The following is a 17,999-nucleotide window of genomic DNA, read 5'->3' as shown; positions in this document are numbered from 1 at the left end:
GCAATATTACAGTTTTTATGTTGTTGGCACATGTATCTCACGGATTAAAGTTTGCTGTTACATTTCCAGGTTTCCTACCTACATTGATCGTTCATTTTATATTGATTAGATAATAACAGTAACATGTCAGCAGACTAAGGTAAGAGATACCACAGTAATAACAGGCTGATTATTTGCACAACTAATGAGTGATGTCTGGCCAGCAATGTGCCAGTAGTCATGCAGTCAGTTGGCTGTTCCTCAGAAACCATCCCTCATAACCAGATGATGTAGTTAAGCTGCTATCTATCCATTACCAAACACCCCCACAAAATGTAGCTTTCTTGGAGTACTGCCACATTTTAGCCAGACATTTCTCTACTCCTGCTTGCTATTGGTTACAAATAAGTGTAAATATGTAAACTATTCCATCATTACTTTATTTATACTGAAACTGATCATCTAAGCAGTTTGTTATCCCAATAATTCCAGCTGATTAATAAGAAGCCTCTCATATCCAAATATTCATTCACTTAGCGATTTCTAGGAAAATCAACAACTATTAACACTAGAAAAGTAAAAAACTTATTTTGTCAGTAGTTAAAGGGGAATAGGGGCATGTAATGTACGTTGTGGGTGTGGCTGTAGACGGGTGTGCATTTAACCTTCATGATCCGAGTCTCTTAGAGCTCATTGTGCTCGAGTCCCTCTCGAGAGATCTTGTTGGACAAGTCCTGCATATGTTTCTTCATCTGAGATCCAACAAAATAGATGCATGTTAACATTTACTGCAAGACAAATTCTTGTAGATCTACACTTCAATTTATGTGGTTGCTCAGAAGTTTAGAACCAAACACCTTGTCACTGACACAAATAATCACATTTAGTAGTTCACTAGCAAAGGTTGACTATGTTCATGGTAAAGGTGACACCACCTCTGGTCAATGTTAAATAAAGGGAATCTGTTCCCCCTCTTGGCATGATTTCATTTAGTAAGGCTTTTAAACCTTTATGGGATAAAGATAATTGTAGATGGTACAGTATATTTTAACAAACCAAGAGCTGCATTCTAGAAATTAATAACTTGACATTTATTAATCAGAATGTACTAAGTACATTAGCTGGTATATCACAAATTGTGCCATTGCTAACTACTTATGAACTGCACAACATGCTATATCCTAGTTATTTTTAATACATTTGGTTAAAAGGAGTTTTTTCTAACAGGATAAATACATTTTCTTTGTATAAAGTTTGAAAACATTCCTTTTGGAGTTCTTAAAGACTTTCCAGCAGCCTTCTTTGTTACTAAAATTGGTTGTGTTGCAACAGCAGAAGTTAGACTCTGCTCTTCTACAGCAGGACCAATATCCGGTGTTAACCTTTGTCCCCCCCATTTCCTTGTAACTGCTTTTCTCAGCACTATATCATTGTTTTATTTGTGGTCAATTTTGCAACATTAGTACTTTCTACAGCAGGCGAGCAGTTAGCCATTGGACAGTAGCTTTGTGTTTGATGGCAGAATGAAGTAAGAGCTAAAAAATGTTTAATCCCTCTTTACCTTGTAACCCATCTCCCTGGTCTTCTCAGCTAGTGTGTTGTACTTTTCCTGGTTCCTCTTGATGTGCTCTTTGTCTCCTAAAGACTCCACATGTAGCAACTTCTGGTGGGAAAGCTCCAGCTGCTCCTGGTAATGGCTGTGCTTCTCCACCTTGGTCTCAAAGTGACGCAGCTCCTCCTAAGTGAACAAGGAAAGGAGGGCGGCAAACACAGGGGTGCAAGCTTAGTTCATCTTCAATTACATGCACTAGGGAGCAGATATGCACCTCAGGTTGGGACTGGAGAGGTAGTGTAACTAGAATGTTCTAGCGGAACGTTTCTCTGTGACACATCTGATTCTAAAGTCCTGTCTTTTTAGTTACATAAGCTAGCTTAGAGCAGCCCTGACTTAAAAAGCATTCTAACTTGTGACAAGACTTACTGCTAGACAACTAGATACTAAGATAAGTAGTTACTATATTGGGCCTGCTGCCTTAAGGATAATTTTAACATGTTTGTTCTGCTGATTTTGATCATTCTTCTGCTTTTGCTACTTGGTTTTTGGTGCTGCTGTGTTTTTGGCTAGAATTTGTGGTTAATTTGTGGTTCAGTCACTTTGTTAAAGTGACTGAAACGGTTAGGGAACTCAGACTAGCGTGTGGAGGTGGGGAGTAGCACTTAAAGACTGCCCAGTTGCTTTGTTGAGTAATTAGCTGGGTGTGGGCTCCTCACCTGCAGCCAACACCTATCACCTCCTTGTTTTTAAATTATTTATGTGTGTGAAGTGGCAGCCTCAGACGTAGACTTTAGAGGACAAAGGAGTCTACGCAGGAGTCTTTGTGGGCTGGATGTCTTCCAGATATCTAATATCTTACTTACACGGCTTGGCGTTATCTTGGGTAGAGATTTTCTCTCTACCCACCTTTGAACTTCACGCTGTTACCATAAGGCATCCGGTGCAATCATTGCAGTTATCTACCGCTCACCAGGTCCTCTGGGAGAGTTTTTGGAGGAGCTGGATCTCCTTCTTTCAAACATCCCTGAAACTGTCCCTCCGCTGGTACTTCTGGGTGACTTCAATTTCCAGACAGAAGTCAACTGACTTCTTACACATTCTTTCTTCTTTTGCCCTCTCACGCTTGCCTTCCCCACCTACTCACAAAGCGGGCAACAACCTAGATGTCATATTCACCAGAAACCTCTCTATATCCAACCTCACTGTTACCCCGCTCCATACCTCAGACCATCTCTTACTCTCTCCCACTCTCACAACCATATCTCAAGAGACACTTTACCTGTCTGCCATAACATTTGTTCACTCTCTCAGTTTTCTCTGGTGTTATCTACTTTATAGACCCTCCCTCCATCTGTCTCTCAACGCTGCCACAGACCCTCTCCTTTCCGGACTCTCTCTGCCCGCTTACTTCACGATAGGCTTGCAAGTCCCCCCCAGCTCTGTGATTATCTGACTTAGCGCGTGCGGAAATCTAAACACCCAAATGATCTGCTTACCTCTATTTCTGCAGTAAAAAGCTCTTTTTATCAAACCAACATTGAATCCTCTTACTCCAACCAGATTCCCACAGTCCCTCCTACCAAGGCACTGTGTCAACTACTTTGTAAAAAAGATAGATGACATACACCCTTCATTCTCCACCACACTTCCTCAAATCATCTTACCAACCATCGCATCCAGTAGTTTCTGCTCTTTCACCCATCTATCTCTAAATCAAATTCTTACTTTGATTACCTCTACCTGCCCCCTTACTCCTATCCCTTTACTAGACTCTCACTCTTGATGACCCATCTCATCAACATCTTCTTGTCAACAGGCTGTTTCCCTGACACCCTAAAAAAGGCAAGAGTGACCCCACTACTCAAAAAAACAACACTAACCTCCTCTGAGGTAAACAACTACAGACCCGTCGCCCTTCTTCCATTTATATCCAAAAGTCTTGAGCATGAAATTTATAGTCAACTCTCAACTTATCTCCACCAGACCAACCTTCTTTATCCCCACCAGCCTGTCACAAAGCAACCACTCTCTTCCATTGTCATTCTTCTGGACTGTTCTGCTGCTTTTGACAGTGAACCACCAGATCCTTGTTTCAACATTTCCAGTATCTGGGTGTCTCAGGCTCCGCGCTCTTTCTATCTTACCTGGCAGACCGAACCCCCCGGGTATCTTGGAGAGGATTTATCTAAGAACCAGGCCCACTCAACACTGGAGTTTCCTCAGGGATCAGTCCTGGGTCCCCTCCTCTTTTCAGTAACTCTCTCGGGTCTGTCATTCAGTCTCACCGTTTTTCTTAATACAGCTACGCTGATGACACCCAAATAATTCTCTCCTACCCGGAGCCTGAAATGCAACTAGCAGCTGACTTGTGTGAAGTTTACACCTTCAGGGTTGGAAGCACTTAATTGGAATTTGCTCCGAATAAAAGCGTCAGCTCAATGATATGTAATGTAATCTTTAAAAACAATTTTAAATTGAATTAAATTCACTGTGATTCTCTGCTCATGACAGAAGCACACTCAGAGGAGTGGAATACCTTGGCATTTCCAATGTGTATTGCATAAAATGTAATCATGATAATGTGCTATTTAGGCTTTACATGCACACACAAGTAGTACTCAGCTACCAAGTACTACAAAAGTTAAACTGTAGCAATCATAAGATAAAGTGTTGTGATAAAGTAAAAAACAAATCGGGGAAAGCAAATGTTTCCAAAAAATTGTCACAAGCAACTGAAGAACTACCTTGAGCGAGTCCAGCTCATCTTCACTCAGGTTGGCCCTCTTAGCAGCTTCCCACAGTTCAATCACACGGGGCTCCCGGAACTCTGCAGAGACAGAACCAACAAGAGACAAAGATGAAGTGATAAAACAGTCCAAAGAGACAGTGTGTAGTGTTAGAAATTCATAACCAACATTGCATTTGATTGTTGGATCTCTGAGGAAAAAGGCTGAGGGTCTAATTGAGAATTAAGAAAAGGTTTATTGCAACAGAATGATGAAGATGATGAGACCAGACAATAAAACACAAAACAAACATGATAACACGACAGCGGGCTTGATTCATGCTTCCCCCATGATGGAGTCACGTGAAACCAGTGCTGAATATTCCTAAATAAACATTTTTCACCTGGTGCTGGGGAATACAGACAGACATTGTTTATATAACTTTTTATAACTCAACAGTAGCCTCACCAAGACTTGCACACTTAAGAGGGAGGGAGCTTTAAAGAGGATGAGCAGTCACAGCAGATTATTTATATGATACAGTAGTTAGTGGTATACACACACACAATATGAAAAAACAAAACTGCTTGCATTACCATCTATGGTGTTACAATTTTCTCTTCACAACGCTTCATGTATGAATCACCTTCATTTAAACCCCCCCTAACAGACTCCCACTGAAACCTTTACATCTGAGACCACACACAGACTCTGCAGTACACAACCAAAAGAAAATTTAATTCAGTAATTAAAGTTTTCTCCAGGTTAAATTGTTAAGGACAAGCTGGTTTACATGACTGAATGGATGTAGCCATGTGGGCTAAAAACTAAAACCACCTAAACCATTAGCAAATCAACGCTGGCCAACTGTGATGTGACGGCAGAATCAGAGTGTGTTATTATGATTAAATACCCCAGTGATTGAGTTGATGAAATAAATGCAGAGTGAGTGCGATGCACAAAGAGACTAGCTGTGTGTGTTTTCTCTCTCTCACCACTGTCTTCAGTAAAGCCCTCATGGCTGAGCTTACGGAGGCGCTCAAAACCCTGGTTAAGGTCTCTCATTTTCTGCTTCAGGTCCGTGTGCTTCTGGTGCAGCACATGCTCTTTGGCATCGCCCTCCAGGGGAGAGATCACATTCTTGTGTATTTCTGCTGAGGAAAACAGCCAGAAGAGGGAGAGACGGGGAGGAGTCAGGTTGGGTAGATGGGAGCAAGGGCAAAGGAGGAGAGTAGAGGAAATAAAACAAGAAACCATGAATAATAGAGAAAGAAGGATGGTGAAAAGAAAAACAGCATTTAATAAGGAGAGTTTAGTTGTAGCTATAAAATAACCTGTAAAACCTTTAGGACATTTCAAAAGACTGCCTTTTTTCTACATATATCACATTTATTTTCCATTCTATTTTATTCAAGAAACTTGAGTAGCCAATAAGTCAAATCTTACCAGTCAATACCACTATGTAGTTATGAAGTACCTGCCTGCCTCACTCTCAGACAGTGATTCTCAAAGTGAGGTCTGTGATATATTAATATTTCAGATATATTAATTTAAATCATCAGGGTATAACATATTTTTGTCAAAAGGCTATATATTTCAATGAATAAAATGTAGTAAAGTTCATAGACTATGTTCTAATTAGAGACCAGCCGATAAAGGATTTTTAAGGCCGATACGATACATATATTTTGTTATTTAAAAATCCAATATGCCGATATATATTTAAAAAATAATAATCTAGAAACTTGTTACAAAACATAAACAGAACTCCCTAACAGGTATTTGTAGTATATTTATGAGTTCTCACTAAAATGATGATAATAAATTGTTCTGTCACAAAAGAACAGAGGAACATCAAAATATGTTAAATTCTGGTAAATAAAATGTAAAATACAAACTTAAGATATGAACAAAACACATTAACAAAAAAAACAGGGACGATGTAGAGCGCCCTCTGGTGGACAAACTAAGCAACGCCAATGCTCATACATGGTTGACAGTCCGTTTTTTTACTTTAAATATTCATTTATCAGAATCATTTATTTGTCATTATAAATGATTTTGATGAATGAATATTTAAAAAATAGTATATTGGACAATTTCCAAAAAATATGGGCTATGTCAAATTATTCCAAGAGGGGGTCCACCATACAGTATATTCTCTTTCTTGTAAGAGGTCTTTGGCTGAAAAACAATTTGAGAACCTTTGCTTGAGAAAAAGGTGGGGAGATGAAGGCCAACTGGACAAAAGTTGACATTTAAAACAATAGAAAAAAATCTAAATGAAGACTGGGGAAGGCAGTAAAAGCGTACATGGATGGAGGTGCTGGTGTTGTGGAGGCACACAGAGACTCCCCTCAAGGAAACTTATGATTGGCTCCATAATAAATGCATCAGACAAGCAGAAAAACGCCCGTGGCTCGATTGCCACAAAAGTAACACGGTTGAGGGGTAGAGTTCTGACACGAAGTAGCTGCAAAGTGGCAGTTACGTCTGAAGGAGATGCGTTCACCTTCCTGAAACACAGAGGGGCCTGTCAGCTTAGCTTAAAACTCCCAGCTTGATATGATGTGACAAGCACTGATAGGCCACAGAGCGTTGGGTGGCAACATGTGCAGTCTGATACCTTCCACCTACGTGTATGACCACACACAAACAGAGAACACTTCAGACTTAGGATTGATTTTCGGATGACTGACCTGTGCAACAGCAGAACTGACGACAGCCAAATAAGAATGAAGGAGGGTGATGAGGTGTTTATCCATGCATTAATTTACTTTGGAAACTGTCCTGACTGCTAGAAAATTTAAATCTAGCCTCATTTCTCAGCAAAACTTTCCAAGTTTTATTTGAATATGTAACTGTTAAACTTACAGGAACATGCCATATTTTGTTGAAATAGGGCTTATTATGGTCTCCCCTAGCTGTAGCTAGGTGGGCCAACGCATTTGTGTCTCAGTAGATGCATTGGTTTAGTTTGGTGCTGTATACAAAAACATAATGATGAATAGTATGGAGAAGGAAAGGGCTTAAAAGCTCAGAAACCTGGCCTTTTAAAATACCGATAAAACTAAGCGTGGTTGTAAGAGGTAAGAGGTGGTACGACACCTCTGCCCAGCAGCAGAGCAAAGGGAGCGATTAACATAGCTCACCCTCCGTTCTGCTGACAGTATCAATGAGGATGGTGTACTCGTGGATCTTGTCCTTGTGATGCTGGAACTCCCTCTTCAGACTCAGTAACTCTTCGTTGGAGAACTTTCCAGAGCTCTTGGCCTGGTGGGGTAACAGTCATCAGAGAAAGAAAAGGAGTCAATCTTGAAAGCAGTTGGAGAGTAACAGACGTGGTTTGGATTAAGAAGAATGCCAGGTGGTGTTCTAAGCAGGATTGTTCTTGATTCAACCTGTTTACGATTACATTTTTAAATAAATTAGATTTTAATTAAAAAACAAAACATTCTTAGTTAATTTTACATGCCGAATGTATCACAAACGCTACTACTTTCTCCCGTGAGTTTTAAACAGACTGTATAAAAAAGGTTTTAAAGCGCTGCAATGCTCTTCCTTCTCTTCAATGAAGCCTCTGCTGCAATGTGCTCTAGGTGCCAAATAAAATCTATGTTTGGTACTGCCAATTTGTTTTGTTTTGTCATGGTTCATGTGCGCAACAAACAGACAACTTTGTGAGAAAAAAAATCGCGGCAGAGAATCGTGATATCAAATCTACTCTAAAAAAAAAAAAAAATGTGATTCATATTTTCCCCTGAATCGTGCAAGCCTCCGGTCTGGTACGGTACAAGTCTTTGACTAAATGTTTGAGTAGGTTTAGGTGGCAATACAATGTATGTAGTATACACATTTGAAAATCTATAAACTGAACAGACTCAAAACACAAGAAGCGCCATTTAACACAGAATATAAGGTATTTGTCATTTGGGAGATGTCAAATTCTCTTTAAAACATTTAATCAATTGTTTGCAACTGCAATAAGCATTAAGAATTTAATGTTTGCATTTAAGGAATGTGCTGAGACATTTAAACCCCACTCCAACATTTAAAAATACAACATCAATGGTCAGAGATCACTCATTTTTATGGTTTTCTTTCCAAACACAATTGGTATCTATATGTCACAATAGAACTTTACCACAGCTTCAGATTTCTGATAGAGAACACATCTGTTTTTTTAGCTACATAGTGTCAGATTACAGGCTTATAATATAAAACAAATGTTTTTATAAATATTTTTGCAGTTATCATGCAAATGTAAAAGCTGCATTAAAACCCTTCTGGTGCTGCTGGGTGCCTTGTAAACCTTGTAATGCATTCGGTGGCCCTGATCGTTTTAATTCAACAATTATTTGAGGGTCATGTTTTTTTTTTTTTTTTTTTTAATCTAACAGCCACGCTGCTTTTTAATCACCAGCAGCAAGAGAGCAAAAGGTTCTACAATGACACTACAAAGAAAGAGGGCGTAAAATCAAGGCATCATTTCCAAAACAAATGTCAATAATTCTACTTAATTTGCACACATACACACCTTGTTCCACAGTTTGTCCAGCCTGGGATCATCAAATATGTCTCCCTCTTTGGTGTCGTGGTCCTTCAAGGAGTTGCTCTCCAGTGATCGAGTGTCTCTTTTGCCATCCATTCCATACTTGGCCAGGATCACTGCATAACACAGCAGAGACGTTTTACTAAAAAGCTCTGCAATAAATGAGCCTGTCATGAATCTGTTAGGAGTAACAACTGAGGCTGTCAGGAGAGGAAACTGCTTGACAAGGAAAAGAATCAAAGTTGACTAAATCGTTGAAGACTTCAAAAATCGCCCAGAGGTCCACAACGCTTGAAAGCAGCTCATTAAATTCAGAGTCACCACCACACATTTGAAAAAGGACAGCAGAGGGAGTAGCATCTCTATTGAATCAGCTGCTAAAAATAAGATGAGCAGGCCAAGAAACAGAGATTAGAGTCGGGGAATCTAACGAGAGCTTATCAGAACAAACTAACTTCACTATTGTCTTGACAATAGTAACACAGAGCAGGTGATATCCAAGTGATTTTTGTCGGGGCGCGGAACACTAACCCCGAACAAACAAAAAAAACTAAAGAAGACAATGATTTGAAATGCATCCAAAACCTGCTAGAACACAAACTTAGGTAGATTGAGTAGGACAGATAATTGAGGATGTTGCCATTTGTTGTATTACTGTAACTCATTATTTTATTTACTAGTGTTAGTTATGTGCAAAATATGAAAAGCAGCTACAGAATTTATTACAAGTTCCATCCTGCCACAATATTTCAGAATGCTACACAACAATACAAAGTTAGACTTTGCTCTGTAAAAGCTCTGCCCCCATTATTCTGCTCTAGTAAACTGCTATGGTAGCTGCTGATTCAGCACCATCTCAACCTGCTGGTAACCCATCCGTGTCACTCATTAACTACTGATACTTTATGAGAAAAGTGTTCACATGCAGGGGGCTCGTTTTAAAATCTTTTTAAAACAGAATGAGAGAACTTGTAGACAATCTCTTTGCTACTGCTGGGCGTGTATACTTCACATTTTATAGGTTCAGCGTAGAGTCTCGACTAGTCTCGCAAGTGATGTGCAATAAATGCAAATAAAAATAGCTTACAGTCCCAGATCAACTAATTAAAAACAAAAGGTGTCAGGATTTGTCTGTAGGCATATAAAACGTGTTATGAAATGAAAAGTAAAAAAATAAGGACAGAGAAATCATTTTTAAGCCCAATTAGATTGACTTACAGAGAAGAACTTGATTCAGCGGGGGGAAGGTGACTTAAGGTCCTCCTTAAAGATTCCTATTTAGCTACAAAGGAGCAGAAAGTGATACTGCTGCTTTGCCTTTAGCCGGAAGGTCACTCCACCACTGGGGAGGGAGGACGGAGAGGAGTGGAGTGCTGCCTGAGCTGCCAAAGGATGGAAGCACTGGGCGCTAGAGGCTGCATGCTAAACAGACTGGTGTGTTGCCAGTTAACCGCCTGCAGATACGGAGGCCAGTCCTGTCTTTTTAGCACCTTAAAGCAATCTGCAGGGACAGTAGCTGTGTTTGAATTGTTAATATATTCTTCACAGTTTAAGAATATATATAAGAATACTACACACATGTATGTGATTTAGTATCAAGAAGGCAATGTGTACAACATACATCTGTAAGGGACACCAATTCAAATATAGCTGGTTGGCAAAACTAACACTCTCGCACTGGCAGACCTTAGAGGAGCGCTCTGCAGTTTGGGCAGTTTCTTCGTTTTTTTCTTGCTTTTTGCTCGCAGGATTCTCTATAGAGCTCCCCCTACAGATTTGGAATAGATATTTGGCAGCGCCAATGTTAACTTGTGTCTCCTCGCTTGCTTGGTCAGTCTGCTGTTTCCTTTTTCTCTGTTCCTCCCCCTTTCTCTGTTTCTCCTAGCTTTCTGCTTCCTTTTTTGCTGGCTCAGCCATAACGATAGCGTTAAAAACTCCATTGCTACCTTGTTATTATAGCTAGCTGGTTCCCGTACGTGCAGTGCCTTGAAGCAATTTCATTGCGAGACCTGATGTCATGTGATACTTCCTACGATGAGGCCGGCGGCCCAACGGCCCAAAGTTGCAAGGGTGATTTTTCCACTCACAAGTGCTAGGGTGTAGCGAGACGACCATGAATTAACCCATGGATTTATTGGCATTTCTTTAAACCAAATCACAATCATCTTTGGCGGTGCTAAGCGCCAGACGGAGCCACGGTGCCGGTGTATAATAGCCTCGGGAAGGAACTTGTTTTGGTGGAACGTGTACGTTCAAAAGTTGTTTTAGTCAAGCAACAGAAAACTCAGACTGGACAGATAGTCTAGCTAGCTGTCTGGATTTACTCTGCAGAGATCTGAGGAGCAGTTAACCATAGTCCTCAGAAATTGTCCAGAGTTGAGAATGCCAACACAAAGAAAGCAAAAGGTAATGGGCATCCAGCCAAAAAGATGGAAAATCAGGCGGAATATCCGGAGGCACCAGAGCAATCCCGGAAGCGGAACGTCGTCGATAAAGACTACAAAACTAAAACTATACATCATAAAATTGCTAAAAGCATATAGACAACCAGATGTGTTGATGATTGGTAATGTTCCTGCTGCATTACCAATTACATCATGTTTAAAAAATTAGCTTTCCACAGGATCAAGAAGTGCAAAGAATGTTTTAATCCTGCAATGGCCATGAGGTCCATAATGAATATAAATATTTGGTTTTATATATACACTGATAGCTTTTGCATACTAAATGTGAATGATAACACTGTACATAATGAAATGTGCATAATTTTGCTATAAAGTATGGATACATTTAGTATTCAATACTAAAGGAGAATTTGTCAAGGAGATGTTAGCGGCAATCTAGGGAGGAGGAATTATATTTCTTCTTGGCTGATGCCGTGCCAAGTAACAAAGTTATTCTACCAGCCAAAGGGCAAAGTTTATTACACAATCTATCATATCCAGAACTATGTATTCCTTGTTATGTTTTATATATATATATATATATATATATACACACACACACACACACACACACACACACACAGTACACGCCAAAAGTTTAAAAAAAGTTAAATCATACAATTTCAGCACAGAGCTTGACATTGCCAAGGTGGCTGACTGCATATAGGGCAGGCTGTCTCTACAGTGAACTCAGGACAAAGTGAGGACAACTATCCCTGACTGCACCAGTGGACAGAGCTGTCTCACCATTGAAGTTACGTCGGAGTTGGGCTTCTTTCTCCCCGTTCTCGTCCAGCCCCTCCACCTTCAGCTTCTTCCACTGGAGCTCATCTTTCTCCTGGATCTTCAGGTCACTGTGCAGCTCAGCCTGCCGCACTGGGGACAACTGCATCTATCAGAATATAAATAATGAAAAGAAAGATAACATAACTAGAGCAAGAAATCGGTCTGCCCACATGAACCTACAGAAGTCTCTCTCTCTGATTTAACTAGTTTGCTTTTTTTAAGTTGGTTAGAATTACAATAACTTTAAATGCACCATCATGAATACAAAGACTAACTAAAGTAGGCTTGTCCACTTGAACGCTTGCATCTGTGTGGATAGGAGTGCATCATCTCCTGATTATCTAATTAAACCGCACATTAAGGCTGTATTCTCATTTAAGCTAATGTTGCTGTAACTGTTGAAACCCGTATAGCCAAACTGTAGCTTCTTTCATTTCATTGACCGACAGCAAACGTTATTAGTGTTAGTGTGGTCGTGTTAGCTCCAGCTTTACGTTAGCGTTACGGATACTAGTTTGTCTCATATACGTACCCTATTAGCCTTCTCCCACACCTGGCTCAATTTAGCTATCCTGAACTCCACCGGCTGTCCATCACTGCCACTCGTCTTGGGCTCGTTAAATTCACGAGAGTATTTCCCAGCCATTACACCCACTCCGAAGCACAGAGCAACGACTAAACACTGCAGCTTCATTTTAAAAAACAACTATGCACAGCCAACAACAGAAAAAACACTAGCTAGGCAAACACTAGCCCGAAAACACTACAAACGTTTCTGTTGTGGCTTACTGGAGTTCCACCAGTCATGTGCTCAAAATGGGAGGGCACGTTCTTATAGATATGCATTCTGGGATATGTAGTTTGTTGTCTCAGTCCCTGTGTTATTGTTCAAGCTGATTCGACGTTATTTAAACTACACTTTCTGAAATGCCACTCTCCACGGTTACCTGGCAACGAAGGCTGCAAAACGTCTGAGCAAATAGAAAGCCTCCACGCATTTTATGACCGGACGCTGCTCACATCTTCTGAACGCTAACGTTAGGAGAGACTGTCCGTTATACAGACAGCAGAAGTTAAAGGGGTTTATGGAAGTTTTATGAGTTATCCTTAGAAAGTGGGGGCTTGTAACAACAGACACATTAGGTAATGTACTTTCAAGACTCACTATTCAAAAAATTGAGATCTTTCATTTCTTTTCTTTTTAAAAGATGATATGCCTACATTCCCACAAATACTGTGTTCCTAACAAGTAAATTCACATTAAGATTCTTCAAAACAGATATCTTGCAAGTATCAATCAAGTACTGATATTTGTGAATTTTGTATAAAAGGAAAGTGGAATGATTTAAGCTCATTTACATTAATTAAATTGTTGGTTGTATCTGTAATATAACGTTACTATAGAAATGTAAAAATTGAATTGTTCTATGTTTTTGAACTTTTATAAACGTAAAAAGATTGTGTAAATAATACTTCTACAGTATGTCACACAATTCTTTTATGGCTTTGACTGCCTTTTAGGACCTTTATGATAGTTTGAGAATGACAAGGGGGGGGGGTCAGATTCAAACCTGAGCATAAGGACTCAGCCGCATGGGTCGCATACTCTACCAGGTGCTAGAAGTCAGCCCATTTTAATAGACAGTATTTTAATGACACATGGAGAAAAAAAGGAGAACTGATCATAGAGCATTGCTATACCAATTACAGCTCCCAATCCTATCAGACTATATAAGCTATGTATTTGATATTCTAGGTTTTCTTATTACTAGAGATCTGTTGGTTGTAAGGATACTGAACATTTGTTATGTTTGATATTCATGCCAGCCAAGCTAATTGAATTTAGTAGGAGACAGAATGAGAGCAAGCTGGGTTTTTTCATAATCGATCCACTGAACTGATCTCCTTGACTAAATTGTTTAAATACAGCATTCATGCCAACGCACTGAAATATCTGAACTGAATTTAGAAACTATATTAAACTGGGCGAAAGAGAGGGGAAAGCGAGACAGATGGACAGTAAGAAAGAAAGACATGATATTGTACTCCCTCGCCCTGACAATATTATTTTAGAACTTTAACGTCGATAAATCTCATTCAGCTGAAAGTGAATTGAATTAAAGTGAGACAGAGAGATACATATGAATAATGGACTTGTGCCTTGCATGCAGCAATTCACATCTGCTCAACAAAACCTTCATTGTTTACCTGAAAATAGGAATTCCATTGGAACTGTTATTAAAAAATGATTTGAACGTAAATTACATTGTTTGAAAAATAGAAAAAGACAATTTGATCATCTGAAAATGGATGGATTTTATTTGGGACATTATGAAATTTGGAGAAACAGACCACATATAAATAACCCAGGTGATTATATTCTATAAATGTAGTGCTATGTTATTTTACCTGCAGTTATATGCAATCTCTGCAAAAACTTTAACACATAAGTGTATTTTCTCAGAGACTAAAATAAGCCTTGTATAGTCTTTACTCGCAGTGGCAGACCTTTTACCACAGCGTTGTGGAGGAGGGTGTGGCGAGTCCACAGCATTCCAGGATAGGAGAAAAACGTGCCTTGGTTTATTGGAATTTCTTTATACCAATCACAATTGTCTTGGGTGAGCAACAGTGCTTCTGCAAAATAGCCTCGGTAAGGAACTTGTTTTGGTGGAACATTCTGTATGTAGCCTACATATAAAATTTGTTTTAGTCGTGCAACCAAAAACTCAGATTGGACAGATAGTCTAGCTAGCTGTCTGGATTCACCCTGCAGAGATCTGAGGAGCAGTTAACCATAGTCCTCAGAAATCCACCGGAGGTTAGAATACCAACACAAAGAAAGTGGAAGGTAAGGGACATCCTGACAAAAATTAGGGACATCATGTGGAATTTCCGGCGGCACCTGAACAATCCCGGAAATGAAATGTCGATATAGACTAGTTCAGAGTCACCCAGATTTACAGGCTTCTACAGATACAGTGCTCAAAACCTCAGAGTATAAGGGGGACACACTGTTCACAGGACTGAGACAGGATTTAGTGGCTTCCTGCACTGATGCCTCCTCAGGGGTCACTGCTTTTAAACATTTGTAACTTATAGGTTCCATGACACGGTGCTTTTTGGATGCTTTGATATTTGAAAGTCTCTTTCCCGAAATTCAACCTTGGTGCAGAATTACAGCCACTAGAGCCAGTTCAACAATGAGCTGTTCTTAGTATGAGCCATTTCTGTCTGTAGCTATTGAGGAGGAGGGGTGTGTGGGGCCTTGACCAACTGCCACTTTGCTCGTTTGAAATCCATAATGTCTCTCTCTTTCTCATGGGCAGGCTAAATTCTCTGGGCAGGCAAAGCATAGAAAGGGGAAATTGACCATCTGAACTTTCATTTTCTCAAAGGCAGAGTAGGATACCCAGGGCCCGGTTAAAACCTGTCACCATTTCTAGCCACTGGGGGACCATAGGCTACCTGGGGGAACGCATGTTAATGTTAAAAAACCTCATAAAGTGAAACGTTCACGCCATGTTTTCTCACTAATCGGTGATATTAAGAAAAGGTTTTTACCCTTGTGTAAAGCCTTGTGTAGTCCTAAACTTCATAGCTAATCTGCATATATGGTCAGAAGACACGCACAAAGTTGATGAACACCAGTGATGGAAAGTAACAAAGTACATTCTCAAGTACTGTGGTAGTAATCTTTTGGGGTCCTTGACTGTTTCCATTTTCTTTCTTTTTTCTTTATATTTTTACCACACAACAATTTAGAAGCAAATGTAGTACGTTTGACTCTATTAATTGATTATTTAGTTACTTTTCAGATTCAGATTAATAATAAAAAATCTAACCAACATATAGGTTGTGATAAGACCTGATTAATACCCGGGGGGAAATCCACATGCTACCCGGGAGACTGTTTGCACCCAACATTTTAGCATTTTGAAGATATTCTTAGTTACTACAAGCGGTCTACCAAATTAATTTCATGTTTAATTGGGCTAATATAAGTCCAACCCTGACTTCCTGCACTTTGATCAGATATCCCAAGTGTTGTTCCTTTGCATATGAGGAGGCACCATAAACAATACCACTAACTTACAGTATGAAACTGCCTTGATCTTTTCCAGCACCTACAACTTGTTTGTTGTGTTACATCTCATAACAGGTTTTTGCTTTAACAAGCAAAAACAATTCCGTCAGAGATCTGCTATTGTCAGAGCCACACTTAATGAATGTGTATGTGGCCTATGAAGAGAGCAGGCTGGCTTAAATTAAAAATAAAAAGGTTAACTTCAAAAAGGCGCTGATATTTTTTCAGGAAACGATTGAAAGTGTCACATCTGTCTCAGCTTGTGACACAACTGCAGCTTCTCACTCTCTCTCTCTCACACACACACACACACACACACAATGAATAAAGAGTAAAAAAATAAATAATTTATGTATAAATGGGGAATGATTATAAAACAAATTTCCTTTCCGTTCTAAACCTTTTTCTTTCTTATCATCACGACATTCTGTATCTGCATCACTGATCTACATCATCAGATAACAAATACAAAAACGAAATTCATTTCATTCAAACAACACCCCAGAAATAAATGTGTGTTGATTTGCATAGCTATTATGAGTTAGTAATTCCCCTTTTAACATCTGAGCAAGTCATTTCCAAGAAAATCATTGCTGCTTTTCTGTAGTCTTATTAAAGATATCCTTGCACTGCCCTGGATTTCTCTACATATTCTACATGCAATCAATGGTATTCAGTTGTACTGTAATACACAAAAGAAAGACATAGGCAAGGCAATTTTATTTATATAGCACATTTCATCACAAGGTCAGTCAAAGTGTTTTTCATAAATTCTTAAACGCTAAAAAGCAAAGAGCAAAATAGGGATTAAAATACAAATTTAATACCATATAAGATAAAAAAAGAAATCACAGTTCAGTATAACAATTAACACGAGACTAAAAATCCAAGGGTAAAATTTACTGTTCCGTATTAAACTGTAATATGAAATAAAATACAAGACAGAAAAATTCTTCCTTAAAAATTAAGGAAAAGCAATATCGAAAAGAAAGGTCTTGAGCCTTGATTTAAAAGATCTGAGATTTACGGCGGACCTGCAGTTTTCTGGGAGAGATGTGATCCAGTCTCTTGGTCTTAGTGAGGACTCGAGCAACAGCGTTCTGAATCAGCTGCAGCTGTCTGATTGATTTTTTAAGGAGACTTCTAAAGACATCGTTACAGTAGTCCAGTTTACTGTAGATAAAAGCATGGACCAGTTTTTCCAAATCCTGTTGAGACATAAGTCCTCTTATCATTGATATATTCTTAAGATGGTAATAGGCTGACTTTGTAATTATCTTAATGTGGCGGTTGAAATTCAGCTCCGAGTCCATGACTACACCAAGATTATTTGCTTTGTCTGTTTTTAGCAGTGCCGTTTGAAGCTGAGCGCTGACGTTCAATTGCCCTTCCTTTGCTCCAAAAACAACTACCTCAGTTTTTTCTTCATTTCATTTAAGAACATTTTAGCACATCCAGTTGGTGATTTGTTTGATGCAATCAATCATACTATATATCTTGTTGTACGAGATCTCGCGAGAATAAAACGTGACGAGATTTCTCGTCGAGGTGAAAAGTTGTCTCATGAGGCGATGTGATGTCAGCGTGATGGAGCGTGAAATTACTATTGAAGATCCCCCTGCCACTTTTAAATCATTTGTGTGGCAACATTTTTGTTTTCCTGCGGAAATGATAAACGGCGAAAGAGTGACAGACAAGACGAACACAATATGTAAACATTGTAAGAAAAAAAAATCCGTATACCGCGGCTAACACGAGCACTATGCAAAAACACTTACAATACAGCCACAGCTCTCTACTTTCAAAATGCACCTAAATTGTTTTGCATTTTGTGATTTTTCAGTTGAATAAAAAAACTATTTTCCATTCA

General features: G+C 39.3%; 1 protein-coding gene across 1 annotated transcript; it reads right to left on the bottom strand.

Annotated features, from left to right (window-relative positions):
- Nucleotides 1-548: 548 nt before the first annotated feature.
- lrpap1 (low density lipoprotein receptor-related protein associated protein 1) lies at nucleotides 549-12,864 on the bottom strand. The gene is made up of 8 exons (XM_034886862.1): nucleotides 12,575-12,864; nucleotides 12,004-12,148; nucleotides 8,798-8,928; nucleotides 7,413-7,533; nucleotides 5,256-5,411; nucleotides 4,279-4,361; nucleotides 1,541-1,717; nucleotides 549-731 (listed from the first exon to the last, which is right to left on the bottom strand). Exons 1-8 carry the CDS (start codon nucleotides 12,734-12,736, stop codon nucleotides 663-665), a joined length of 1,044 nt encoding a protein of 347 aa, XP_034742753.1. The 5' UTR covers nucleotides 12,737-12,864; the 3' UTR covers nucleotides 549-662.
- Between the last annotated feature and the right edge of the window lie 5,135 nt (nucleotides 12,865-17,999).

The sequence above is a fragment of the Etheostoma cragini genome, chromosome 2, assembly GCF_013103735.1.
Source record: "Etheostoma cragini isolate CJK2018 chromosome 2, CSU_Ecrag_1.0, whole genome shotgun sequence".
Classification (NCBI taxonomy): Eukaryota; Metazoa; Chordata; class Actinopteri; order Perciformes; family Percidae; genus Etheostoma; species Etheostoma cragini.
This window is presented reverse-complemented; position numbering and strand designations above follow the sequence as displayed.